We start from the raw sequence: 25,781 nt of genomic DNA on the forward strand, positions 1-25,781 counted from the left end.
TTGCTCGAGCCTGGCTGCTGGTGGCGGCAGCCACCGCTGTCGTCAACAGAGTTCCTCTCCCCCAACCATCCTCGCGGGCTCGCTGGCTGCCTCCCCCCCTCGGCTCGTCGCTCCTTGCCGATTGCCTGTCAATCTCACGTCTGCCGGTGTACGTGAATCGCAGCCGCCTGCGCAATCTATAACCTGAGTCAAGACCCTCGTTGTTCACCCAGCGCTGGTCTTGGAAGGTGGACAGAATCAGGGTCCGGCTGAGCTCAAGCACTCGAGCTTCAAGCAACTTCAGACCGCCCTCCCTCGCACACATCGTGTTCAGTGTCTGTGCTCTTCGCAGGGATGAGACATTTCTTCCAGACAGATTTGATATAGTACTGCATCCTACGCTCTGGTTCACCCTCCCCAAGCGACCATGAGACGCACCCAAGGCCGTGTAACTGGCGACGACATTCGGTCAGCTGGTCTGAGGAGATGGGATGGTCGAGCAAGAGTTACCACAGATTGGATCAATCTGTTTCATGTAAGTCCTGAGACCTTGAGGCTATGTCGTTGACGAGAGCTCATCATGCCCTTCCAGGAACCAGAGCTGTGTTGGCCTACCGGTGATTGTCTGGTCTATCTGAGAGAGCCTGGCCAGTCCAGTCGAGGTCCTGCATTTAGAGTCCACACCGCGTTTCTCAAGGTCAAAGGATTTGAGACTCTCGTCGACCGGTGTCTCACCAGGAATTCAATCCACGCAGAGGCACAATGTGTCCTCCCCAATTGTCCCGGCTGCGACCCTCAGCAAACACTCCTAGAGCTGTACATTCCAGCTCCTCACGGTGCTGGACTCGAAGATATCTTCGACTATCACGTCACGACTCGGAACTTCTTTGCCTGGCTCTACAATCGACCACTGGCTGGTAGGGCTTTGGGAAAGGCCCTGGCAGATCTGAAGGCGAGGATTGATGTGTATCGCCCGGATGACACCTCTCAGAACGCCCTCGAGGTGGTGTCATACGCGGAACAACAGAAATACCTGGATTTCAGAGAATGTGTTGACCATGCCCTTGCGGCGCTTTATCTGGCCGAGACGCTGCAGATCCAGGATCTTTGGGTGGATGCATTTGCTCACTGTGTGGGTATGAGCCACCGGGGCCTACGCTCAAGCATCGAGTACGAGGTAAGTGTGAACACTAGAATAGACCATGGGCCAACAACTAACTTCTATCCAGGTGACCAGTACCAAATCCAAAGCCCTGATCAATCGAGCTCGCCTCGAGATGGATCTTCGGCTAGACCGCGTTTACAAATCAGTCGTCGACTTCTTTGAGAGTGAGGTGAGAGTTGGATTTCTGGGACTCCCACAACCAGCCAGGGATCATCTCTTCAAATTCCGCGCCTTTCTCAGGAAGTTCTATGTCGACAAGCATCTTTGTTGGCCCCCTGATGGTTTCGAGAGTGACGCCACTCGGCAAAAAATTTATTCTGCCATCTTCAGTGATTTCAAGAATCTTTACCAGCACTTGGTTGACCCCGAATCATCCACCAGCTTGGGGGAAAGCGATGTTACCAAGTCTGGTGGCATATGTACCCACCAGGTCATCCAAGCATTTGACATTAAGCATCGTTACGAGCCACTTGCTCACCCTCTTCCTCTCTTGCCAAAAGGCCCGGACTCCGCGGCGGGTCAACGTCAACCGCTCCAACGCCGACTGTCCTGGAATCCTATACAAAAGCGAAAAGCGGACAGGGAGGCCCGGAAGATGCAAGATAAACAAGCTTTGATCACGGCGTCCAATCGCGATCTCCTGGTTATGGATTGTCCTCTGGTGCGGCGCTTCTCGGAGTTCGAGGAGAGTACAGTCGACGATGAGCTTGTGGGATTGTCGGTGATCGAAGGCCGAAAGGTCCGCTGGCTCATGGTCTACGCGGTTCTTCAAACTTTCCACGCCATTGCGCAGCCGCCGGTGCAGGTTCGCAATACCAACAATCTGACTTATTCTCTTTGCTGCCAGCCGCCAAAGAGAATGCCATGGCAGCTGACACCTGTACCGGACGTCCGCAGTGTTGGCCGGGTCTCAAGTCAGCTCATCCCTGACACAAGCTACTCTCACACCAATGCGCTGAAGTCTTCCACTGGCGAAGGCATGGTGAGAGGAAGATCAGCCAAGGCTCGTCGTCGAACAACTCTTCCTGCTCACCTACCTGGGTCGTTGAAGGCATCCTTAACCAGCAAGACCCCTCCCGGCTCTCGATCATCCTCGCTGAGGCGGTTGATTTCTCGCCGCGCACAATCTGTCGTGGACGAAATGCCATCCAAGCGGCCTGCGTTCTGCGAAATCTTTGTTGAAGGCTATGGCAATGGACTGAATGAAGTCAATGCCGAAAAGGCTGCCCCCGGCGCCATGGAGCTTGCTGCAGAACAGGACGTAGTTGAGCATCCTATCCAAGAAGAGCGGAATGAACCCCACGAACTGGTGGGTGACTCGGTACATGAACTGGCGTCTGACGAAATCAAGGCGCCACCTCCTTTACCGCCATCCGATGGTTCAGCGACCACGCCAGTGTCAATGTCTCGGGAGTCATCTGCAGCTTCTATCGCTAGTAATTGGTCCAAGACAAGTGATAAGAGCGATCTCGGCCCAACTACTCCTACCAGTGATGCAGTCTGTTCCCTCAAGGAGATCTTGCACACTACCAGTAGTGCCAAAGATCTGAAGTCAGTGACGAAGCAGACATCGCAGTCTTTAGTGCACAATGCGACCGACTCAACTACGATTGTGGACGATGAAGAGGACGACCCGATGCAGATGCCATCGGTCCACTTCAATACGCAGACCTGGGACATGATCCTGGGCCAGATACCGGTGAGCGAGTCTCCAAGGGAGCCATCGACCGCGCCCGCAGGGGTGGCAGCAGCAGCTCCCTTGGTGGCACGAGCTTGAAGGTTCAGCTCATGCGAAGGAATAATCTATTACAATACGAAGGCCTCATGGGCCAATGAATCAGAGGTTCAAAGGACTGGTGTCCCATCAATGAGCGGGATGTAATGACGAATTCCCTTTTATATCAATGATTAGTTGACGCTGGCACTGCATTTGGATAGAATTGGTTGCATTTCGTCTCCCCCTTACATAAATACCTCGGATAGCGGCGTCGGGGAGGTGTCTGGTAGTCGGATTGCCGGAAAGGTCGCAGCGTATATACATAGATTACCTCCCAAAAGTCCAAATATGACCATGTTGTCTAACCTCCTTTTTCCTTCCACGCATCATCTAGATCTTCTTGACGGACCTGGTATGCCCAGTGATGACAGGTCTGATGCATGACGGGACTGACCTCCTGCCCATCTTCTCGGCCGTCGTCATCGAAGATACTTTTAACCCCGAGGTCGACGTACTTCTTCAACAACAGACGCTTCCATCTTCCCCTGGGGCCGACACACCTTAGCCACCTCCCAACTTGCCTCTCATCCTCACCATCATCGCAGCGCCGACCGAGCCAAAAGCGGATATACCACTCAAACCAACCGCGAGGGTCGTGGGTAAAGTTGATCCAGCCCGCGTCTTCCCACTGGGTCAGAGTCTGTCCGCACGTGACGCCGTACCTGTTCAACGAGGCATCGTAGGTCGGCGAAACCAAATATTTGCCGGCTGGCTGCAGGTGCGACAGCCACGATGGGGGCAGAGTCCTCAGATAGTCGTCGCATAGAGTGAGGCGTAGGGTCCGGCTGTGCCACGGGGAGAAGTGGTGGCCACCAAAGGCGCCCTCGAGCAAGATGGAAAGAGGGGATTTGTTTGGTCTGAAGGTCGGGTGAGACTCGAAATGGTACGTGCCATCAGGAAGTAAAGTAGGCTCAGACGCCGCCGGTTGCCAGCTGTTGTACTGATCAAGGAGGGAGGCAAGGTCGGCATCGAAGGAGGGCAACGAAGGCTGGACCGATTGAACAGCCGCAGAAGGCGGTGGTGGATTTTGTTGTGGCTGGTCCGCCCTGTATCTGGAGGTGGGTGGTCTCCTGGACTTCCTGGGAGCTGGTCCTTCAGCCTCATGCCGCTCGCGCTCTTCGGTGTAAGATGTCCTAGCCCCGCTGGCTGCTATCCTCGCAGAGGTCCTTGACGGGATGGCCCGAGGAGTGGAGGTGTTGAGCCGCCGCTTTTTGGCTGGTCGTAGTCCATCAAAGCCTAGCCGACTCCGTCTGTTAGGCTGAGAGGAGAGGTCGAGGTTGAGATTGAGGTTGAGCTCGTCTAACAGTTTCCGCTTCTGTTGTAGGTTCTCCGAGCGCTGGGCTTCGAGGTCGAGCGACACGGACATTGCGCGTAAGCTCTGAGCTCTGAACTCTCAGCGGAATACGAAGTTGGGACAGACGAAACGAAGGAAGTCCGGTTAGTAGTCAACCTCAACCCAAATTTGTGGGACGAATTTGCTCCAGTGCCGCGTTCCAGCGTGTACAGGTTGTAGACATTTGATAGTATCGTCCACTTTAGGTCATAGAGTTACGCTATGTCAGGTACCTAGGTAGGGAGTAAGGTAATAAGGAGGACGGAGGAGGTGGCAGTGGTAAGGGGGAGTACGGAGTACGGATACAGTACACGGTGACGTCAAGTTTTGCAGGAGCGCGACACGGTTACCATATGGTCGCGGGGGTGGGAAGGCGGACAGTGCCTGCGGTTGCAGCCATGGCCTCCCTCATCTTGCCATCAAATCCTCATCCTCAGGGAAATCAGCCATCATACGTACCTACTGGTATCTGATGATATCCCGATTGCGGGGAAGCGGCTGGTCTTTCGTCCTAACTTTACTTTCTAGAACGAGCTTCAACCGTTTCTGTTCTGTGTACAATATCCTCGCCAGCAGGAGGGTGGCGAGCTTTTGGAATATTCAGCAGAGCTTGACACTTGACACAGCCGCTGGATTCTGTACCTACCGACTCCTCACATAATACGTGGCCTGCGCTTGCAACAGATGAAGACAGCGGCGGTGGGTTCGCGGGCTCAGAGCAAGACCGAATCGAATGGCTTCGAGTCCCGTCGCAGCTGGATTGGAAATGAACGGACGACGACGACGACAACAACAACAGCAACAGCAACAGCAACGATGAGAATCTCTGGATATTGATCTGGTCCCGTTCTCATTGTAATCCACCCTCGCCTCCATCGGTACCTTGCATAGAGAGAGCGGACTTGGCCAGTCTTGACGTCTTGGGCGTTTGTCGAGTCGGGTTGTCTGTTCGTGGATTAGACCGCTCGGAGATTCTGCACCCGCCAGAACCACGATCGATCCCACTCCGGCTCCGGCTCAAAGCTTCCCTCATCCGGACTCCATCCTACCGTCACCGTCCAGCTCCAATCCATCTACTATATTGTAGATCCTGCGGCCGATGTGGCTATAGGGGCCATTGCTTGGCTGGTTCGCTTTGGATATGATCCCCGCGTCTTCTGTTGCCCACGAGTCTCCTGTTCTCTCCACCGCATCAGATCACCCTCGCCATGTCCCCGAGCGACCGTCTTCTTCGGCTCGGGGCCTTCCATCTAACGATTCCCCCGACCCCTCTGTAACCTATTCTACCGAGGGACTGCTGCGCGCATCTCAGCAGGAACAAGACATGCCTGCAAGCACATTGGCTTCTCTCAAAGGACTCGATGGGACACAGAAAGAGTTGCCTCGATTACAAACCAATGGACAATTGGACAATGGTCAGCTGGAGAATGGCGATCGTCTGGAGCCAGTGCTCGAAGACGATCCTGCTTCATTCAATCTGGTTTCTCCGCCGCCGCCGCCGGGTTTCGGGGAGGTGTTCTCGTTGGAAAAGCAAGCCGAGGCGCTCTTTTCCCGAGCTCATCTACAAGTCATCTTCGCAGACCCAACCTTTCTTTTCAAGTTTACATCGTTCCTCGGTGTGCACCGGCCTCAGTCCGTACCCACCCTCGTCCACTACCTCGATTCCCTCAAGTCCCTGCGAGCCATTCACTATGCGAACGCCATCTGCGAAGGGTTAGACCCCGTAGAGGGACTAGACTTCACCCAGAACCCCATCAAACCTACGATCAACACGTCCTTGGAAGAGAGGGCGTACAAGGCTTTTGGTGTTTTGGTCACGGAGGAGTTGCCGGCATATATCACCCATCAATATATTCAAATTGTTGGCGCTAGCATCACCGCCAGAGTGACAGGTGCTCTCTCGCCTCAGCTGCGCGACGCCTCGGATGGGTTGGCGGAGGTTTTCTGTCTGACGGATCCGTCCAGGCACGACAACCCCATTGTCTTTGCTTCTGAAGGTCAGCCTAGTCTCGAAAGTCTATACTGTATGGAATGTTGTCTAATTCTCTGTCTGTGCAGAATTCAATCGTACATCCCAATACGGCCTGTCATATGTTCTTGGTCGGAACTGCAGGTTTTTACAAGGACCAATGACAAACCCACACAGTGTGAGAAGGCTGAAGGACGCAGTTCAGGCCGGAAGACAACACCAGGAAGTTTTGCTGAACTAGTACGTACCATTTCCCTTACCCCAAACCACCATATATATCTGACAGAATGCAGTCGACGAGATGGCTCGCCCTTTGTGAATCTGCTGATGATTGCGCCTCTTGCCGATAGCCGGGGTGTTGTTCGGTATTACATTGGCGCGCAAGTCGATGTCAGTGGACTTGTCAAGGATTGCGCCGAGATGGAATCCCTTCAGAAGTTACTTGAGCTACGCGGCCGAGGCGAAGACCCGCCCTTACCGGAAAGACCTTCTCCTGAGAAGAACGACGAACTCCGCGAACTGAGTGAGATGTTAAATCAAGGCGAATTGAACACGATCCGCCGGCATGGCGGGAAGATGCATCGGGAAGTGTCGGATGAAGATCTGGAGAGCGTCGCGTCCCACCAGCCGCGACTTCTGCTGAAAGATCCTGACACGCTGACAGCATCCCTTCGAGTTGGGAGCATCAATGGAAGGCTGGGCGGGATTTACCAACATGTAAGTCACATCTGGCAGCGCGGGCATTTGCGTATTGACTTTTCTGCAGTATATGCTGGTACGACCATACCCTTCGCTACGGATCCTGTTTGCAAGCCCTTCACAGAGACTGCCCGGTGTCCTTCAATCGCCTTTCTTGAATAAGATTGGAGGGTCTAGTCGTGTGCGCGAGGAGTTGACGGCGGCGTTTGCCGAAGGCCGGGGCGTGACTGCGAAAGTGCGCTGGATCACTCGAAGCGATGATCAAGGCAAGAACAAATGGATCCATTGCACGCCTCTTGTTGGCAATGGCGGCCAGGTCGGAGTGTGGATGGTAGTCATCGTCGACGAAGACAAGACCAGCAGTGAAAGATGGCCTCCTGGAGGCGGACGATTGCCTCCAACCGTGGCCACACCAGAGCCAGAAAGGAGCCGGACTCCGGGAAGCGGATATCGAGGGCAAGACGCAAGCTACACCGGGTCCGCCGACGTGAACGGCGCTGGCAGCCTGCGAAGTGGTAACGGCAGTGTCACGAGCTTCAGAATCGGATGAGGGCGGCGAGTTTTTCGTGTTGGATCAGATCAGTACAGCGGGCGCCGGGTGCGATGTGTTGGGGTTGTGGGAATATAGGTAGCCCTACATAGCTACGTGCAGTGCACGGGTGGACGAGAGATCTATGGGCGATGCGATGATGTGCCATATCTTGATCTTGTTCTCGTCGCGGCATGGAGGAATGCCTGGTCAGTTTAGGCAGGGAGTGCACATGCTCCGTACGGCGTACATGCCTCACTGTCAGCAGCTGAATCCCTTTGGCAGGTGGCCGGTGCAGGTGGCAGGTGGCAGGGGGCAGGGCTATAAATACCGAGCTGGACATCAAATGACAGTCGGTCATTCCGTCAACTGTGAAGGTAGGCTTAGGGGCCTTAGGCACCTAGAGGCACCTAGTAGGTACCTGTTTAGATGTCTGTAATAGCCTTAAGCCCCTAAGTCTGCTAGACCACCGGCTCTTGATCTGCACCATGTCAGCCACCCGTCAGACGCCATCACCATCTCTTCTTCCTTTTGGCAGGTTGCTGGTTGCAGGTTGACATGGGGCTTTGGAGGCCTGAGGAGCCTCATTTTCTTTCCGCTGTCGCCGTCGCATCCATTGTCGTTATTCCCCATTCTTCCGCGCGTCTCATCTATCAAAGCCTTCCCCTGTCAATCCCTCTCCATTCAGTCTCCACCGGGCGGAGACTATTGTACAGTCAGGGTGGCAGATTACGGCCTGGGTAGGGCCACTAGGTGACTACATACGGAGTACACTTACAGAGTGTTCGTCATCCACTCCCCGTCGGCCGGGCTGTGTGGCAGTGTGCTGAGTGCTCAGGTGCTGTCTGTTTCATCGACGGTGGCTGTGGACCTTGTGTGGATCAATGAATACGAATACCTTTTTGTCGACGGAGAACCGCTTGTCACGACGATATTCATTGTTGACCATCGGCTTGCCATTGCATCCCCCATACCAGCATATTCACGCAGTTCCCCGTACCTTGCTACCTGGCCCAAACCTCACCCAAGCACGGCACAGTTAAGCTGACGGACCTGGTTTCCTTCCCTTTACACTCCATTTCCCAGGCTGTGATGGTGCCTTTCGAACCTCTGGAGAGTTCTGTGCCCATTTCTAGACCACCAACTGGAAACGCAGAAGAAGCCTGCCAAATCTTGTCCTGGTACCCGACCTAGGCAGTGGCCGCCCGTTCACAAATTCCAACCGCATTATCAGACAGAGATCGTCGAATGAGTTCTCGGCGGCTAACATCCCTCTGTACATATCTCGACCATGATCCACGCCCGGCGTGCTGTCGTCTGCCTTGCACTGGGGACCCTCGTTGGTCTCCTGGTCTACTATCGCTCGGCCAGTGCTTCCATTACTGTCGAGTCCTTACGCAGCACCGTCCCTCAGGTCGTTGGGCTTGGTGACTATTTCAATGCAGGGGAGAATGATGCCCACCCAGGGAATGGGGCAACCTCGCAGCCAGTGTATCCCTATGCCTCGAGACCTCCGGCGGATGCAAGACCGTCCGAGTCCGTAGGCTCGGTGATTCCGACCAGCGAACCCCCCGGGGCGAACTACACCCGCAGCCTTGTCATGGCCCGGACCAAGAAGGAGAATGTTGACTGGCTGGAGGAAGTCGACCTGGGTCCGGAGATCACTCAGCTGGTCTATGTCGCCGATGATCCAACTGCTCCCTTGCACACGCCCAAGAACAAAGGCCACGAAGTCATGGTTTATTTGACGTACATTATCGACCACTATGACGATCTACCCGATGTCAGTATCTTCATGCACGCACATCGCTATACCTGGCACAACGACGATCTGTTGAATTTCGACGCCGCTGAAATGATCAAACGCCTGAGCAGTGAGCGAGTCCAGAGACAGGGCTACATGAATCTGCGATGCCACTGGATGCCTGGATGCCCCGAATGGATCCATCCTGGGCAGATTGAAGAAGATCGCGAAAAACTCGAGCAATCCCTGATGGCGGACGCCTGGGCTGAGCTGTTCCCCCTCAAACCCATCCCGACTGTCCTCGCTCAGCCGTGCTGTTCCCAGTTTGCCCTGAGTCGATCAAGAATCCGAGAGCTGCCACGCGAGAGGTACTTGCATCTTCGAGATTGGTTGTTGAGATCTCAGATTAGGGATACAATGAGTGGTAGAATCTTCGAGTATCTCTGGCAAGTCATTTTCACCGGAGAGAGCTCCTTCTGCCCCAACCAGCGCACATGCTACTGCGATGGGTTTGGCGTGTGTTTTGAATCCGACGAAACCTTCGACAAATGGTTTGAAATCAGGTACAACATGAGAAACGCCGAGAAAGAGCTTCGCGAATGGGAGGACAAGGCCAAGGAGATTGAGAAGTATCGGAAAGATGGCAAATTACAGGGGATCGAAGCAGGAGACCTCCAAGTCCCAGAGTTCGGGAAGAAAGAGGAACTGGCCACCCTTATTCGAGACCTGGGGGCAGACCTGGAGTACAGAAGACTAGAAGCCATCCAGCGAGGAATCGATGCCAAAATACGAGCTGAAAGTGATGGACGGGCTTGGAAAGAGGGCGACGGCTTTTGACGGGAATCAAGCATTTGCATCAGGGGCGGGTATCTGCAACAGGCGTTCGGCCGGAAACCAATGGCACTCCTGGGCCAACGGCAAAAGCATTAGGAAGTATTCGTTGCCGTGGCTGGCTGTCTACTGAGAGGGTACGGTTCTATCAGGCATTGGCGTATTGGGTTTGGATGACTTGTCAAAGGAAGCTGGAATACTGTGACCGGTACCGGATCATGATGAGTTAGGAATAAACGGCCAGAGACGTACAGTCAGTATATCTATAGAGACATAACCGCACATAATAAACGGCTGGAAGACATGCCTGCAATGGAGAATGGAAAGTGGAAGGGGGATCGCACCCTCGCCTGTGACGCCATGTTGTAGCCTGCGGAGGAATAAACGCGTTGGAGATCTAGGTGGACGGCAATCAGGAAACTGAACACCTCTCGTCTTTCCTCCGCCAGCTGGATCTCCGCCAACTTCACCTTCTGCCTGCCTCATCACCCAGCAATTGACGTCTTGTCACTGATAGTGGGATCTCTCGCTGATCCTCGTTTCACCTCGTCGTCTGCGTAGGGATGGCCCCGATCCGAGGACCCCAACTTCGACGACTCTGAACGAGCGACAGCCTGTTTGCCTAGCCACCCGCCACGATGCCGGCCAGGATGAGGATGAGGATGAGATGGACCGCTTATACCGGGGTACGTGATGGCACTGCAGTCATCTCTGGCGTCGGGATGACCTTTGGCTTCTTTACACCAGGACTGACATTCTCACCTGCAGGTCTCTACAGCCCTGGCAGCTGGGGTCATCCTCAAGGCTCTGGCACAGCGCCCTAACTTCTACTCTGCCGCAGTCTACCTCTCCCAGTCCTCCGCCAACCTCATGGTCTTAACCAACCTGCTCTTCGTGGTTGCCTGCACCTTTTTGCTCGGACTCCAGAAACTGCTATATGGCAACCTTCGGCCGATCGAGATTGAACAGTTGTACGAGAAAGCATGGTTTGCGGTGACGGAAACTTGTCTGGCAATGACCGTCTTCAGAGGAGAAGTTGGCCTCGCCTTCCTCGCCATGTTCTTTGCCTTATTGACGGGGAAAGTCTGGGGATGGATTGGCGAAGGGCGTGTCGAAGTTCTGGAGCAACAGCCGCCTCGCAGTCCCAGGCTCTTCCATACACGTCTCGCTCTAAGCCTTGGGCTGAGCGTCGCTTTCGATTTGACAATGCTCGAATACGTGGTGAAGCAAGTCATGAGAATGGCACGTCCAGATATGATGGTCATGTTTGGGTTCGAATTCGCTGTGCTGTCAATCATGAGCATCAGTACCGCGATGAGATATGCAATCGACTTGGTGGAGATTGGAATCGTCCGCGAACAGAAACGACTCCGAACAGAAGAGATCAAGAGGGAGAGAGTTCAGGCAGCTTTACTAGAATTCCAGGAGGCGCAAGACACACAAGCAACGACAGGACCGACTCCCACCCAGCGCTCTATTGAGCAGGTATCCCAAGAAGCCCTCAGACAACCAGTGGACGAGAACGAGGTGGAGGTAGAAGGGTGGGAGGAGAAAGGTCGGTATATGTTCTACCTGAACCTTACGACGGATTTCTTCAAGCTTGTCATTTACCTGGCGTTCTTCTTTATTCTACTTGTCTTCTACGGCCTACCGATACACATTTTGCGGGATGTTTTCTTGACGATGCGGTCATTCTTGAAGCGGATTTCTGATTTCATCAAATATCGGGCGGCGACGCGGGACATGAACGCGCGCTATCCAGATGCCACAGAGGAGGATATTGGACGAGAAGACGTATGTATAATATGCAGGGAAGAAATGCGGCCATATCAGCCGCCGGCTGCCGAGGCGGGTCAAGCCCAACCACGAGGCAATCCGGTGGCCGAGAGGATGAGGCCCAAGAAGCTTCCATGTGGGCATGTTTTACACTTCTCTTGTTTGAGAAGCTGGCTCGAACGACAGCAGATCTGTCCTACCTGCAGAGCAAATGTGGTCCGGGGCGGAAGGGCCGGTGATGATGCAGGAGGTGCCGGCCAGCCTGGGGTCGCTCAAGGACAAGATGGTCAGCCTCAGCCGGGTGGGAGACAAGGCCCACGAATCTACCAGTTCGGACCGCTGAGATTTGGGGTGGGTGCGGTCAGAGGCAACAACATGTTTGAAGAGCTACAACAACAGTTGGATGACGTACGGCAGGTCGCGGCTCCGGCCCAGGGTCCGGCCCCTGCGAATGGAGATGCCAATGCGCCTCACCAGTTCGGAGTAGGCATCCGGTGGACTGGCGCTCGACGGCAACAAACAGGAGAGCACAACATGACGACGCAAGAACAACTTGATGCCTTGCGAGCCCAGCTTGATCGCGAACTGCAGGAGCTCGCGCACAGCTCTGCCGAATTGAGCGTCCTACGCTCCATGCAGACCGAGATGCAGAGATTGAGGAACAGCAGACCTGGGGAGACTCCGAACAATACAAATCTAGAGGGCCAGGGCCCGGGACCAGCTCATCAAGCCAGACCCGTTCCACGGTTTCCCCGGGTGGCTCAAACTCTTGCCGCCGCCGGTCCGCACGAAGTCATACATGCAGGGAGTGACAGGCTTCCACCAGGCCTCGTATTACCAGAAGGGTGGTCCATGATGCCTCTGCGGCCGACAACACTCGACCCTAACCGGCTGGCATTTCCATCATCCATTCGGGGGTTCGTTCCAGGAGTCGATATGATGCAAAGACGTCTACCTAACAATGAGTTTGGGTGGTTGCCGCAGCCTCCGCCACCATTCCCACATCAAGCGGAACAGAATGGAGCTGGTCTCGGGCCAGCTGCTCCCTTGTATGTACAGCCGAATGGCTTGCCAGAACAACCCCAACCGTTCTCATCTCTGGGAGGGGCCGTCGTCCCAGAGCTGCGGCATCAGACCGACAACAACAGACCACAGGCTAATGGGACATCTGGGGCTTCAACTAGTGTCAACGACGCCAGCATCCTGACTGCCCCTTCGGGCCTCGAGGCAGGTATACCCCATGTGGTGGCACCGACCCAAGAACACGGATCTTTGCCTACGTCTTCCATCATCCGTTCAGGCGTTGAGGATGGGCTGCCCGCTACAGTCCTCCAGGCACCGGACTACCACCCCCCGCCTGCTTTCCCTCCTGACCAATTTGAGTCTATGAGATCTCTGTTCCCTAATTGGCACGGAAGTCCCGTGAACGGTGAGAACACCACTATACAGACCCTGAATGGTGGAAGCAGTGCCACCCGGGCGGAAACTAGTGAAGGGGACCATCCTCCGCCAGAGAATGGAATCAGCACGGCTTCTTTGGAAAATGCAGGAAGGAATGCGGACGAGACTCGGAATGAGGACGGTAGTATCGCTCCTGTCTCAACTAACAATACTCGCCCAGAGGAAGGTCCTGACAAATCATCAGCTGGGCAGTTGGCACGAAAAGATAGACATGCCACGGTCGAAGACCTAGTGGAGGATCCGGATTGAATATGAAAGCGTGGACTTATCAAATACGTTGAATAGCATCTTTGACTGGAGCGACGGAGCCACCTTGAGCCTGTGCTTCAGGCAATGACTGTAGACCTCGAAGGAACACATTTCCATCTGCTTCTGCACAGTGCGGAGTCGCACGGCAATGCGCATACACGGCCTTGAAAACAGGCAGGGCCACCTACTACCTTACTTTATGTTACGAGTGCATCAGTTTCAGGTGCGACGCTTAGGGGCTTAGGGGCTTCTGAAACAAGTTCCAAACACTGCGCTGGCCTCTGGATCCAGTGATCGTTCGTACTTCAAACGCGCAATGCATGTATGGATGGAATATTCTAAGTTGCTGCGCCACTCTCAACCAAACAAGAGACGGACGACTCCCACTCCCGAGTCGAACTTGCCCGCCTGAAGGTGTTAACATACTGCGCAGAGGTGGAGGGACCTAGCTCTGTACCGCATCTCCAACCTCCCGTGGCTTCTTCTTCCCACCTATTGTCTCACAATGTTCTCGTGTACAACGACTGCTCATCATCGGACACCGAAGGCCACTCCATTCAATAATCGCAGTTCACGACAGGTGGTCACTCATCCTATGATTGACGCCTGACGTCTGACGCCTGACAGAAGACCTACCCCCTGCGTCCAATCCAACAGTGAGCCCAATCGCCACCAAGACCAGGGCACTCTCTCGTTGACAGCGAGTCACGAAACCACATCCCCTCCAGGAGTTGAGCGCTCTATTGCCAACGGCGAGGCACTGGCAACCCAAGCCGTCACTACTGGCGCACCCTGACCCTACTATTCTTTTGTCCATCCTCATACCAGTGGCTCTCAAATAAATAGATGCTTCTGCAGTCCAAGAGTCAGAACTGAACAACTCTTACGCAATCAAAAGGACGAATCGAAGAAACACATACCTACCAAGTACGATCCTTTACTTCGGTAGTTTGGAGGTGAACAAGAATGGCTACGTTGAGGATATTCCAACGACAGGTCACCGACGAGAACGATAACGGCAATGCCGACAATGATTACTGGTGGTATGGTTCTGTACGTATTTCACGCACCTCAGAAGCTGAATGTTACTGACAAACTTGGGTTGATCAGACCGCCTATGTCATCAAATGGGCTGTGATTGCGGCCATCCTGTTTGCCTGTTTTCTCTACTTCTTTGGAGGCTATCTACACGCCAGGAGCCGAATGCGCAAAGGTCTTCCTCCTTTGGCATATCATAGGGTATGTTATTCTTGGTTGTATATGTGAGTGATCTTAGAATATCTATGCTGATATGTTTAATATAGTGGCTCGTTCCTCGTCGACAACGACTGGCCTTCGCACAGCAACACCCAGAACACGCCAACCAATTCTCTTTCTACAGAAACAGGCAGTCTCCTTACGGCTACGGTCAAGCATATCCAATGGCCGCCTATGGACCACCTCCTCCTGGTAGGGTTTCCCCTGTGGGATTCAAGAGTTGGTCAAGAGTTGGACATTACTGACCCTGCTACATAGCCTACACCGAGCCAGACTATGTGCCCGCATACACACCTCCAGCACCAAACAAGGTAGATCCTGATCAGAACTACTCTCCACCACCTGGACCACCTCCGTCGAATACTGGTGCTTCCGTGGCACCACTGACTGACGGTCCCAGTCAGCCACCCAGAGCTCACTTCCTGGCTTGAAAGGATTATGATTTGTTTTAGCAAGAAGCACAGCATGGCGTATCGGCACAAAAACCGGAGATAGGCATCTGATGGTTCCATGAGACAAGTCTGAAACACGGCCTTACGAGGCCAATATGTACTCTGTATACGCATGCACCTCGGAACGCAAATGGGTATCTTTGGTACACAATAGCAAATATGACTTTCCCAGACCCAACGTCGATGCTGGCATCCTCAATCCTCTATTCAATCTCCATGGCGTCTGCATCTAGATCTTCGTCTTCGGCAGCTGTTTGATGGGCAATTGCATCATCCAAATCAATCTCATGCCCTGAAAAGTCGGCATCAAGTATGGCCTGTTGTTTTTCTTTTTGTTCCCGGAGTTCTTCTGCCTGTTTCTCCCTAGCCCGAGCACGAGCTGCAACGATGGCTTTCCTCACCACATCTCTTTCTTCTGGTACACCGATGCTACTAGGTTCGCGGTATAATACTAACGCGGTGTTGAAATTCTGCGGCGGGGTGGTGGGTGCACGATGGTGCAGCACGCGTGACGGGATTGAGGATACCTTCTTGTCTATGTCCGGTAGGAACACCGCCGATGTAGCTGCGGCCTCGTCGGCCTCGATCTGGGCAATTTCAGCGTCGAGATCGCTAATGATGACTCGATGCGGTGTGTCGTCCACGGTCATGAAGTCCGTGTCCGCTATGGTAGGCATTCTGAACGGGGCAGAGGAGTCATGTTGTAGCGGGGGATGCGTGGCCAGCGTAGGTCGGGCGTCGACATCGGCACTCTGAGGCCGGAACGAGACGGTGGTCGGTGATATCTGTGGTGAGGCTAACGACTGAGGCACCGCATGGTTTAGTCGGAGTTTCTTGAAATGCGATGATATGCTCGACTGAGATTCAAGGTCGTCTTCTGCTCTCCGCTTCCCAGTGAAATGGATACGGCGCTCATCTACAGGCAGCCGTTCTGCCGTTGCGTACGATGCCATGCCAGCGGTAGTCGTGCAAAGCGGACGCCACGGTGAAAGGGAGAAGGGTTGTCGTGGGATCACGGGGGGCGCGGTACGGTGGGAGGCTGATGGGCAGGCGGAGGGATGGGCCCCGGGCTTCTTTCTCCAATTTGGCGTTGATAATTCTGAGGTAATTATGTTGTTCTTCCTCTCCCTACTTCTCTCTGCAGCGTCGGACACAGCTTGGTTCGTGGTCGGAAGCGTGGCTTGACATGGTTTGTGGTTCTGTATAAGATATTTCTCACAGCAAATTGAACACACAAGACGAGCGAGGGTTGAGATCTTCCAAGGAAACTGTGGTCTGGAAACTACGAGAATTCTGGTGAATTGGATGCCAAAAGGCTGCGGCGGAGCAGCTGCGGCGAGTTGGAGAGCTGCGTGCTTCTCCTCTACAGCATCGGTCCACCGCACGTCGCCCGCCACCTCTGGCGTTCTCCGATTCAGAATTTCGGTCTTGAGTCACGACCCTGACCCTGACCGACGCTTCACTCGGGATCTGCGCACACTTGTCCCAGGGGCCTCTACAAAACGAACGTACTCGTCTGCGGCACCGAGTACATTTCCTGCCGCGAGTTGCAGTAGCCGAAACCCCCTCGTCCGTGGCTTTTCGACTGCCCTGCACACAATCCCAGTGCGGCAGCACACAACTATAAGAATGGCGTCGACAACGTCTGGGACGACCCAGGAATGGACCGCTCTGAAGGTCCGGGAGACCTTTCTCAACTACTTTCAAGAACGAGGACATACCTTCGGTGAGCCATATTCTCCCCCAATCTGGAAGACAGTTGCGCTGCCGACCTGTTCTGCCAAACACGTTGCTGACCGTTGGGCTACTCAAAGTGAAATCTTCCCCGGTGGTCCCCCTATCCGACCCAACGCTCCTCTTCACAAATGCCGGCATGAACCAATTCAAGCCTATTTTCCTGGGCACCGTCGACTCCACGAGCAAAGAGGGGCAACTCAAGCGGGCGGTCAATTCCCAGAAATGTATTCGTGCGGGTGGCAAACACAACGATCTCGACGACGTAGGCAAGGATAGCTACCATCATACTTTCTTTGAGATGTTGGGAAACTGGTCGTTCGGAGACTACTTCAAGAAAGAGGCGATAGGCTATTCGTGGGAGCTGTTGACAAAGGTGTTCGGCCTCGACCCTGACAGATTGTATGTCACCTACTTCGAGGGCAATGAGGCTGGCGGGCTGGAGCCGGATACCGAAGCCAAGGAGCTCTGGAAGAGTGTTGGCGTTGCGGAGGACCATATCTTGCCTGGGAACATGAAGGACAATTTCTGGGAAATGGGTGACCAGGGTCCATGTGGCCCTTGTTCTGAAATCCACTACGACCGCATCGGTGGGCGCAATGCCGCCAGCCTCGTCAACCAAGATGATCCAAACGTCTTGGAAGTCTGGAACAATGTGTTTATCCAGTACAATCGAGAGCCTGACAAGAGTCTGCGGCCGCTACCCAACAAACACGTTGACACAGGTATGGGTTTCGAACGACTGGTCAGTATCCTCCAGGACAAGCTTTCGAACTACGACACGGATGTTTTTACGCCTCTGTTTGACCGGATCCAAGAGGTTACCGGTGCTCGACCCTACTCTGGAAAATTCGGAGACGAGGACAAGGCTGGTGTCGACACAGCCTACCGGGTGGTGGCGGACCATGTTCGAACATTGACGTTTGCGATCAGCGATGGCGGCACTCCCAACAACGAAGGAAGAGGATACGTGGTTCGAAGAGTGCTCCGACGTGGCGCTCGATATGCCAGGAAATACTTCAACGTCGAGATCGGCAGCTTCTTCTCTAAGATTGTGCCGACACTGGTCGAACAGATGGGCGGCATGTTCAAGGAGATTGTTGCAAAGGAAGAAGAGGTCAAGGAGATCCTCGACGAAGAAGAACTGTCCTTTGCAAAAACACTGGATCGCGGGGAGCGGCAATTCGAAGTGTATGCTCAGAAAAGTCAGGCCCAAGGACTCCAAAAGCTACACGGTGCGGATGTCTGGAGACTGTACGACACTTTCGGATTCCCTGTGGATTTGACCAGGCTTATGGCCGAAGAGAGACATCTATCGATTGATGACAACGAGTTCGAGGCGGCCAGACTGCAGGCGAAGGAAGCCAGCAAGGGAGAAAAGAAGGCGGCGAGTGGCTTGCTCAAGTTGGACGTCCACGATCTCGGCGAATTGGAAAAGATGCCCGGCGTAACAAAGACCGACGACAGTGCCAAATACGGAAGGGAGAACATCAATGGGACCATCCAGGCGATCTATCATGCTAAGAAGTTCCATGCTGATACTCGGAATATCCCCGAAGGTGAACAGGTCGGATTGATTCTCGACAAGACCAACTTCTATGCCGAACAGGGTGGTCAAGAATATGACACGGGGCGCATTGTCATCGATGGGCAGGCCGAGCTGGAGGTGGAGAACGTGCAGCTTTATGCCGGCTATGTCCTGCATACAGGATACGTGAAGTACGGCCATTTCTCGACAGGAGATGTGGCGATTTGCGAGTACGATGAACTGAGGAGATGGCCGATCCGCAACAATCACACTGGTACGCATGTTCTCAATTTCGCACTGCGAGAAGTGCTCGGGGATGGTGTTGACCAGAGGGGGTCTCTGGTCGCCGCGGAAAAGTTAAGATTCGACTTCAGCCACAAGGCGGCCGTGTCAGATGCCGATTTGCAGAAGATTGAAGAAATCTCGACCGAGTATATCAGGCAGAATTGCCCCGTGTACGGAAAAGAGGTACCTCTGGTCATTGCGCGGGAAATTACTGGGGTCCGCGCTGTCTTCGGCGAAACCTATCCAGATCCTGTGCGGGTCGTCTCGGTGGGCGTTGAAGTCGACGATATCTTGAAGAATGTCAAGGACGAACGATGGAGAACGGTCAGTATCGAGTTCTGTGGCGGTACCCATGTCAGGAGTACGGGTGATATCAAAGACCTCGTTATCCTCGAGGAAGGCGGGATCGCCAAAGGTATCCGCAGAATTATTGCCGTCACTGGTGAGGATGCGCACGCTGTACAACGTGCGGCCACCGAATTCGAAAAGAAACTCGACAATCTGGAAAAGACGCCTTTTGGCCCAGCAAAGGAACAAGAGGCCAAAGTCATCCAGCTCGAGCTCAGCACCTTATCGATATCGGCGCTGAAGAAAGCACAATTCAGAGACAGGTGCGCCAAGATCAGTAAAGAAATCCTCGATCAACAGAAGAAGTTCCAGAAGGAAGAAACCAAGAAGGCCATCGACACCATCACGGAGTATTTTGAGAAGAACGATCAGGCGCGTGGCGCCGTCTTGAAGCTGCCCATTGGCGGAAACCCCAAGATCATTCCAGATATCATCAAGCATGTGCAGACCAAGATCAAGGACAGGAGTGTCTATGTTTTCGTAGCCGATGAGAAGGATGCCGAGGGGAAGGTGTTCCATGGGTGCTTTGTCAGTCAGGTAAGCCCGTCAAACGACATTCTATTCATCACTATGGGTGAGCTGCCGCTAACATGCCATTCTTCACACAATCGCAGGCTCATACCCAAGCCGGACTTAGCTCGTCGGACTGGTCGGCTACCGTGTCAAAATTGGTGGGTGGCAAAGCCGGTGGTAAAGCGCCAGTTGCTATTGGGACAGGAACGGAACTGTCCAAAGTCGACGATGCCCTGAAGGCTGCGACTGAACAGTTGGAGAAGTTCAAGCTATGATACGATGAGCAATGCACTTCGAAGCTGAAGCGTGATTGTTTTCCAAATGTGTGCTATATCAAGTGCACCGATGGGTAGGTACCGTCCATCCTCATCTCGGGTTTTCGGCTTTGGGCGCGGTTGCTGGAAGATCTGCCAGGACTAGCAGGGCGTTTTGACTCGGACAACAACAGCATGTCACGTCGAGGTGCGAATGGTATGGCACCTCATCGGCTCAACTAGGGTGGACATCTCTCCGGGCGCCGGGATCGCAGCAGCAGTACATGATAGACGCAATGAATGGATGCAAATCGGCTTCAGCCTACAAGGACTGAATTCATGGTACCGTGTCAACTTCCCCCGACTTAAGCCGCAGCGCCGAAAGGCTGAAGCGCATGAGCGGCAGAAACGCGAGCAGAGAAACAACATGAACGTCGTCTCCGCTCGAGACTCAACCCGTGTTTCTCTTCTACTTCTGGGTGGCGACGAGATACCTGAGCGCAAAAAGTATCCAAGGCGAATCTTACTTCAAACAGACTTTTTTCATTCGGCTTTCCAGTGATAAGCCGCGGCAGGATGGTCTGCTGGAGGTGTCGAGATACCAGCCTTGCCATAAATGTTTTCCCGGTATGTCCCTCCCTTGACGGCGTAGTCATCCCAAAACAGACCACGCTTTCGAAGTTCAGGCAGCAAATCTTCCACGATCTCCTCGAACGTCTGTGGCATGAGTGCGTATGCCAGATTGAAGCCGTCGACATCTGCCTCCCTGACCCACCGTTCCATCTCGTCGGCTACAATCTCAGGCGTCCCTACAACGGTTGCCCCCAGACCACCGATTTTGATGTGATTCGCAACCGTCTGCTTCGTCCACTTTGGTATGCCTGGCTGGGCTTTGGACCATCCCTCGACGGCGGAACGGATGGCGTTCGACTCGACATGCCTCAATTCCTGGTCGTCATCATACTGTGCCAAGTCTATGCCAGTCCAGCCGCCAAAAAGTGCCAATGCGCCGTCTTCGGACCCGTATGCGAGATACTCCTGATACTTGGCCTGGGCCTCTTCAGCGGTCTTCCCCAAAACCGGGCAGACCATGGCCAGAAATTTCAGGGACGATGGATCCCGCCCGTATTCCTCTTTGGCAAGAGCCCGGATCTCGGCAATGTTTTTGGCAACGACCGCCGGGCTGTGTCCGCCAACAAAGATGGCTTCTGCGTTCTTGGCCGCAAATGCCTTGCCTGCCCTGGAGGTGCCGGCTTGCATGATGACCGGCGTCCGTTGTGGCGATGGCTGGCATATGTGCGGCCCTGGGACGGTGTAGTATTTGCCTACATGATTGATCTTTCGAACCAGTGAAGGGTCGGTATAGACACCTGTCTTGCGGTCCAGCTTGACAGCATCGTCCCGCCACGAAGATTGCCTGCCGGCTACTGTTAGTGGCCGTTGGGTCGAGAAGGCTGTCGCGGCGCAGGACTGCTTACCAGAGCTGATACATGACGTCGACATACTCTTCGGCAATGGCATAGCGTTCGTCATGCTCCGGTTGCTGAGTATGGCCCAGATTCCGGGCGGCAGAGTCCAGATAGCCGGTAACAATCTGTGAGGTCGAGGTCAGATTCAAGGGCGAGAATGGCCTACAACAACAGGAAGCTCACGTTCCAGCCAATCCTTCCACCTGAGAGATGGTCAACCGTGCTCAAGCGGCGGGCGAGATGGTATGGCTGTTCGTAGGTCGTGGCCACTGTGACACCAAAGCCAATGCTCTCCGTTGCCGCAGCCATGGCCGACACGACCGCCAACGGCTCATTGACAGGCCATTGGGCCCCGGACACAATGGCTGGGTCCAGGTTTTCCGGTCCCTTGTAGACATCATAACCACCCTACACAGGTGAGATGGAGATGAGCATTAACGATCACTGGAGGACAGGGCCCGGGTTCAGATCTGACTGACCAGGACGTCGGCGATGAAAATCCCATGGAACTTGCCTCGTTCCAACAGCTTTGCGAGCTGCGTCCAATGCTTGACGGAGTTGAAGTTGGCCGACTGGTCGTCTGGGTGCCGCCAGAGGCCTGGGGATTGATGGCCGCTGCATGACTCGACGAAGGCGTTGATGATCAGCTGCTTCTTGGGCGTGGCTGCGGCCCCCTTGGGAGCTGACGGTGCGGTGCTCATGCTGTTTCACAGAGACACTCTTTTTCTATTTCGATTCCGAGGAGAACATCAACAGGGAATGGCCGATTGAGCAAGAACATCTGCGGAGTCTTTAACGCCAGACTCAGACTCGACCCTTTTCGACGTCGACGAGCTAATATCTGGGCACGTACGGAGTTCTCGGTCAGTACGGAGTATTAGTGGCTTGCGTCAGGGGAAGGACCCCCCGATCGTCTGGCGGCATCCTGGGGGGCCAAGCGCACTCCGAAAAGTGCCCGGTCCCAGGTCTTCGTGTCAACTCGCGGTGGATGGTGCAATCTATCTGAAAGATGGCATCATCGCTATGCCGATGTGGGGGCTTAGTTGGGAACCCACACTCGCAGCCTCGTCAACACACGTACATGAACAACTCACTGCCACTGGAGGTTTCATTATCACCATGATCAGACACGGGGGTTCATCATCCACTCGCTGCTTTCCTCGGCCCATGCCACCGGGATCAAATAATGGCGTGTATCTGTGGGTACAGGGCGCCGGGCCTTCGTCACGTCAACAACCAAAATGATGGCGTGCTCGGCTGGAACAATGAGTCTCGAGCCATGTTGATGGAACCTGATCCACTCACTCCCTACCGGAAAGTCCCCGTGGAGTTCCCCGTCGACCGTCAAGAAATGAAGAAATATTGATGGACCAGGTCCGGCAAGGGAACCCTCAAATTCAAGGAATCTGAGACCCACGCAAGCACACCATCCATGGCATCCAAAGTATGAGCACGGCCTTGAGGGTTGCCAACAGCTATGCCCTGGATCAGATCTCCAATGGCTCTTGCATGTTCGGGTGCCGACGGCATGGTGCATATAAGGTCCACCTCGTGGCCTGGCCCCTTGGCCTAGGAGCACGTTTTCAGTCTTCAGTCTTCAGGTTTTCCATTTCCGGGTTGCAAGGAGGAAAGGAGGCTCTCTTGAGAACTCGCACAGCTTGCCAGCCATGGTTTCTTCCAACGCAGAGCCTACCCCGGTTCCCGATGCGAGCATCACGCCGCCTCTCTCCCAAGCCGTCGGCTATGTCGTGGTGGTGGTGATTGGCTTCGTCATTGCCATCATCATGATCCTGATTACCCGACTCATGAAGAAGACGGTTGGAGAGGACAACACCAAAACCGAAATGTTCATGACGGCCAACCGAAGTGTTCGCACGGGCTTGACGGCCAGTGCGGTCATCTCGTCCTGGCTCTGGAGTACAGCCATGTTGGGCAGTTCGCTGGTCGGATACAATTTCGGTGCGGCCGGTCCCTTGTGGTTTGCCGCCGGGTGTTCGCCCATGATCGTCTTCTTCTCCCTACTTGGGATTGCGTGCAAGATGCGCATCCCCGAAGCCCACACTTTACTCGAGATTGTGCGCATCCGATATGGGCAGTCTGGCCACATCGTTTGGATCGTGCTCTGCCTGATCAACAACATCATCGCCGTAGCCAACATGTTGCTTGGGGCCAGTGCGGCAATCACGGCACTGTGAGTGGTTTGGAGCTCCCGTCGAGAACGGAACTGACCCCTTGGACAGGACCGGGATGCACATCATCGCTGCCACGTTCCTGCTACCGGTGGGAGTGATTCTGTACACCTCGGTGGGCGGGATCAAAGCCACGTTTTTGACCGACTACTTCCATACCTTTGTCATCCTGATCATCGCATGCTACTTCACCGTCAAGGCGTTCACGATTCCGGAGATCAGTTCGCCCGGCCATCTTTATGATCTTGTCATCCGAGCGGGCCACGAGCATCCTGTCTCAGGAAACCACCATGGGTCGTATATGACAATGACGAGCAAGGGGGTAAATCTCCCAGTCCACCGCCCTCATTGACCGTTGCGGCTGGCGTTAACCTTGTGGGCCACAGGCAATTCTGTTTGGAATCATCCATATCCTGGCCAACTTCGGCCTTGTCATAATGGACACGGGCTTTTTCGTCAAGGCCTTCAGCGCCGCTCCGCAGGCCGTTGTTCCAGGCTACATCGTCGGCGGCATCGCGTACTTTGCCATTCCTTGGGCTCTGGGAACGTTGATGAGTTTTGTCGCTCTCGGCCTGGAGAGCAACCCCCGATTCCCGACGTACCCACGTCGCATGAGCGCCACCGAGACATCCAACGGTCTCGTTCTGCCGTACGCGGCGATTGCCGTTGCCGGGAAAGGCGGCGCGGCGGGGATTCTCTTGATCACCTTCATGGCCGTGACTTCGACGCTGTCGGCCCAGGTCATTTCCGTGTCTTCCATCATCAGCTTCGACATCTACCGCCGGTACTTCAACCGCCGTGCCAACGACCGCGATGTCATCCGGTGGAGCCACGTCGGGGTCGTCTTCTTTGGCCTCTTTTCGGCCTGCTTTTCGACCGCGCTTCACTACGGCAAGGTCGATCTTGGCTGGACGCTGTACATGCTCGGCGTGTTGACGTGCCCCGGCATCTTCCCCACCGTCTTCACGATTCTTTGGCGGAAACAATCCAAGCTCGCGGCCATCATCTCGCCCTTACTGGGCATGGCGACCGGGATCGCCGTCTGGCTGGGCTCCGCCCACGCCTTTTACGGCACCGTCTCGGTCGCCTCGACCGGCCAGACGCTCCCGTGTGTCTACGGCACGGTTGCATCTGCCCTGAGCCCGGCACTGTATTCCATCGTGCTCACGCTCCTGCGGCCGGACAACTTCCACTGGGCGGATTTCCGCAAGGAGAAACTGGCCTTCGACAGCGCCGAGGACGTCCGAGCCACGCATTCCCACATCATCGAGGAAGACGCCTCAAGCTATGCGGCCAACAAGGCCAAGTTCCAGCACTGGGGCAAAATCGCCGCAATTTGGTCCGCTGCCACCTTTCTCGGCCACTGGGTGCTGTGGCCACTTCCGATGTACGCGTCCCACTATATCTTCAGCAAGGGCTTCTTCAGTGCGTGGATCATCGTCGCCATTATCTGGCTTTGGATCACCTTGTTCATCGCGGGTTTCTTCCCCATCATTGACGGCCGAGCTCAACTGCTCCAGATCTGGAACGCCCTTCGCAGTGGCCAGCCCGTCGCAGACCCCAAGCCTGAGCCTGAAGCTCAGGTTGACAGTGCTGGTGGCGCCGGGTCGGAGATTGACCTGCGGTTTCAACAAAAGTCTTGACCTGAGAATTTCGATCGTCTTGACCTGAGGAATTTCGACCTGCGGTTCCAACAAAAGTCTTGACCTGAGGAATCTCGATCTGCGGCTCCAACAAAAGTCTTGGCCTGAGAATTTCGATCGTCTTGCCCTGAGGAATTTCGATCTGCAGTTCCAACAAAGTCTTGACCTGAGGAATTTCGACCTGCGATACCAACAAAAGTCTTGACCTGAGGATTTCGATCTACGGTTCCAACAAAAGTCTTGACCCGAGGAATTTGGTTCGGGGCGGGCTCCTAGGCTCTGCCTGGGTTGTTTTGTTGACTGACGGTTGGTGGCTGGCGGCGCTGTTAGATGAGATAGACTAGACAGACAAATAGGGTGTCAGGAGGGCTTCCACCCTTTCTCGTCATGAGACCAATAGATGCACGAACCAAAGAAACAGCCAGCCTGTATGTACCTGTTTGTACTATGTTCCTGTATATACTGTGTACCTCACCTGTATGTACTCCGTACTATGTACCTTTATGTTCCATGTCTCTGTATGTTCCATGTCTCTGTATGTTCCATGTCTCTGTATGTTCCATGTCTCTGTATGTTCCATGTCTCTGTATGTTCCAT

At 54.4% G+C, this 25,781-nt stretch overlaps 10 protein-coding genes across 10 annotated transcripts; 7 read left to right on the plus strand and 3 right to left on the minus strand.

Annotated features, from left to right (window-relative positions):
- Nucleotides 1–406: 406 nt before the first annotated feature.
- A1O3_09468 (uncharacterized protein) lies at nucleotides 407–2,921 on the plus strand (the record flags this gene model as incomplete). Its single annotated transcript, XM_007739562.1, has 3 exons — nucleotides 407–514; nucleotides 572–1,156; nucleotides 1,209–2,921. The coding sequence occupies 3 exons, from the start codon at nucleotides 407–409 to the stop codon at nucleotides 2,919–2,921; spliced, it is 2,406 nt and encodes an 801-aa protein (XP_007737752.1).
- Nucleotides 2,922–3,222: 301 nt separating this feature from the next.
- Nucleotides 3,223–4,287, minus strand: A1O3_09469 (uncharacterized protein; the record flags this gene model as incomplete). The annotated part of the gene is made up of 1 exon (XM_007739563.1): nucleotides 3,223–4,287. One exon carries the CDS (start codon nucleotides 4,285–4,287, stop codon nucleotides 3,223–3,225), a length of 1,065 nt encoding a protein of 354 aa, XP_007737753.1.
- Nucleotides 4,288–5,578: 1,291 nt separating this feature from the next.
- A1O3_09470 (uncharacterized protein) lies at nucleotides 5,579–7,472 on the plus strand (the record flags this gene model as incomplete). Its single annotated transcript, XM_007739564.1, has 4 exons — nucleotides 5,579–6,251; nucleotides 6,313–6,463; nucleotides 6,517–6,940; nucleotides 6,990–7,472. The coding sequence occupies 4 exons, from the start codon at nucleotides 5,579–5,581 to the stop codon at nucleotides 7,470–7,472; spliced, it is 1,731 nt and encodes a 576-aa protein (XP_007737754.1).
- Nucleotides 7,473–8,742: 1,270 nt separating this feature from the next.
- Nucleotides 8,743–10,032, plus strand: A1O3_09471 (uncharacterized protein; the record flags this gene model as incomplete). The annotated part of the gene is made up of 1 exon (XM_007739565.1): nucleotides 8,743–10,032. One exon carries the CDS (start codon nucleotides 8,743–8,745, stop codon nucleotides 10,030–10,032), a length of 1,290 nt encoding a protein of 429 aa, XP_007737755.1.
- A 632-nt stretch (nucleotides 10,033–10,664) lies between these two features.
- A1O3_09472 (uncharacterized protein) lies at nucleotides 10,665–13,512 on the plus strand (the record flags this gene model as incomplete). Its single annotated transcript, XM_007739566.1, has 2 exons — nucleotides 10,665–10,712; nucleotides 10,795–13,512. The coding sequence occupies 2 exons, from the start codon at nucleotides 10,665–10,667 to the stop codon at nucleotides 13,510–13,512; spliced, it is 2,766 nt and encodes a 921-aa protein (XP_007737756.1).
- A 966-nt stretch (nucleotides 13,513–14,478) lies between these two features.
- A1O3_09473 (uncharacterized protein) lies at nucleotides 14,479–15,200 on the plus strand (the record flags this gene model as incomplete). Its single annotated transcript, XM_007739567.1, has 4 exons — nucleotides 14,479–14,565; nucleotides 14,623–14,751; nucleotides 14,817–14,961; nucleotides 15,028–15,200. The coding sequence occupies 4 exons, from the start codon at nucleotides 14,479–14,481 to the stop codon at nucleotides 15,198–15,200; spliced, it is 534 nt and encodes a 177-aa protein (XP_007737757.1).
- Nucleotides 15,201–15,424: 224 nt separating this feature from the next.
- A1O3_09474 (uncharacterized protein) lies at nucleotides 15,425–16,174 on the minus strand (the record flags this gene model as incomplete). Its single annotated transcript, XM_007739568.1, has 1 exon — nucleotides 15,425–16,174. One exon carries the CDS (start codon nucleotides 16,172–16,174, stop codon nucleotides 15,425–15,427), a length of 750 nt encoding a protein of 249 aa, XP_007737758.1.
- A 676-nt stretch (nucleotides 16,175–16,850) lies between these two features.
- On the plus strand, nucleotides 16,851–19,904 carry A1O3_09475 (alanyl-tRNA synthetase; the record flags this gene model as incomplete). Its single annotated transcript, XM_007739569.1, has 3 exons — nucleotides 16,851–16,947; nucleotides 17,036–19,653; nucleotides 19,731–19,904. The coding sequence occupies 3 exons, from the start codon at nucleotides 16,851–16,853 to the stop codon at nucleotides 19,902–19,904; spliced, it is 2,889 nt and encodes a 962-aa protein (XP_007737759.1).
- A 522-nt stretch (nucleotides 19,905–20,426) lies between these two features.
- Nucleotides 20,427–22,053, minus strand: A1O3_09476 (alkanesulfonate monooxygenase; the record flags this gene model as incomplete). The annotated part of the gene is made up of 4 exons (XM_007739570.1): nucleotides 20,427–21,300; nucleotides 21,362–21,477; nucleotides 21,536–21,760; nucleotides 21,832–22,053. The coding sequence occupies 4 exons, from the start codon at nucleotides 22,051–22,053 to the stop codon at nucleotides 20,427–20,429; spliced, it is 1,437 nt and encodes a 478-aa protein (XP_007737760.1).
- A 966-nt stretch (nucleotides 22,054–23,019) lies between these two features.
- Nucleotides 23,020–25,184, plus strand: A1O3_09477 (uncharacterized protein; the record flags this gene model as incomplete). Its single annotated transcript, XM_007739571.1, has 3 exons — nucleotides 23,020–23,543; nucleotides 23,593–23,863; nucleotides 23,928–25,184. 3 exons carry the CDS (start codon nucleotides 23,020–23,022, stop codon nucleotides 25,182–25,184), a joined length of 2,052 nt encoding a protein of 683 aa, XP_007737761.1.
- Between the last annotated feature and the right edge of the window lie 597 nt (nucleotides 25,185–25,781).

The sequence above is a fragment of the Capronia epimyces genome (assembly GCF_000585565.1).
Source record: "Capronia epimyces CBS 606.96 chromosome Unknown aczIQ-supercont1.9, whole genome shotgun sequence".
NCBI lineage: Eukaryota > Fungi > Ascomycota > Eurotiomycetes > Chaetothyriales > Herpotrichiellaceae > Capronia > Capronia epimyces.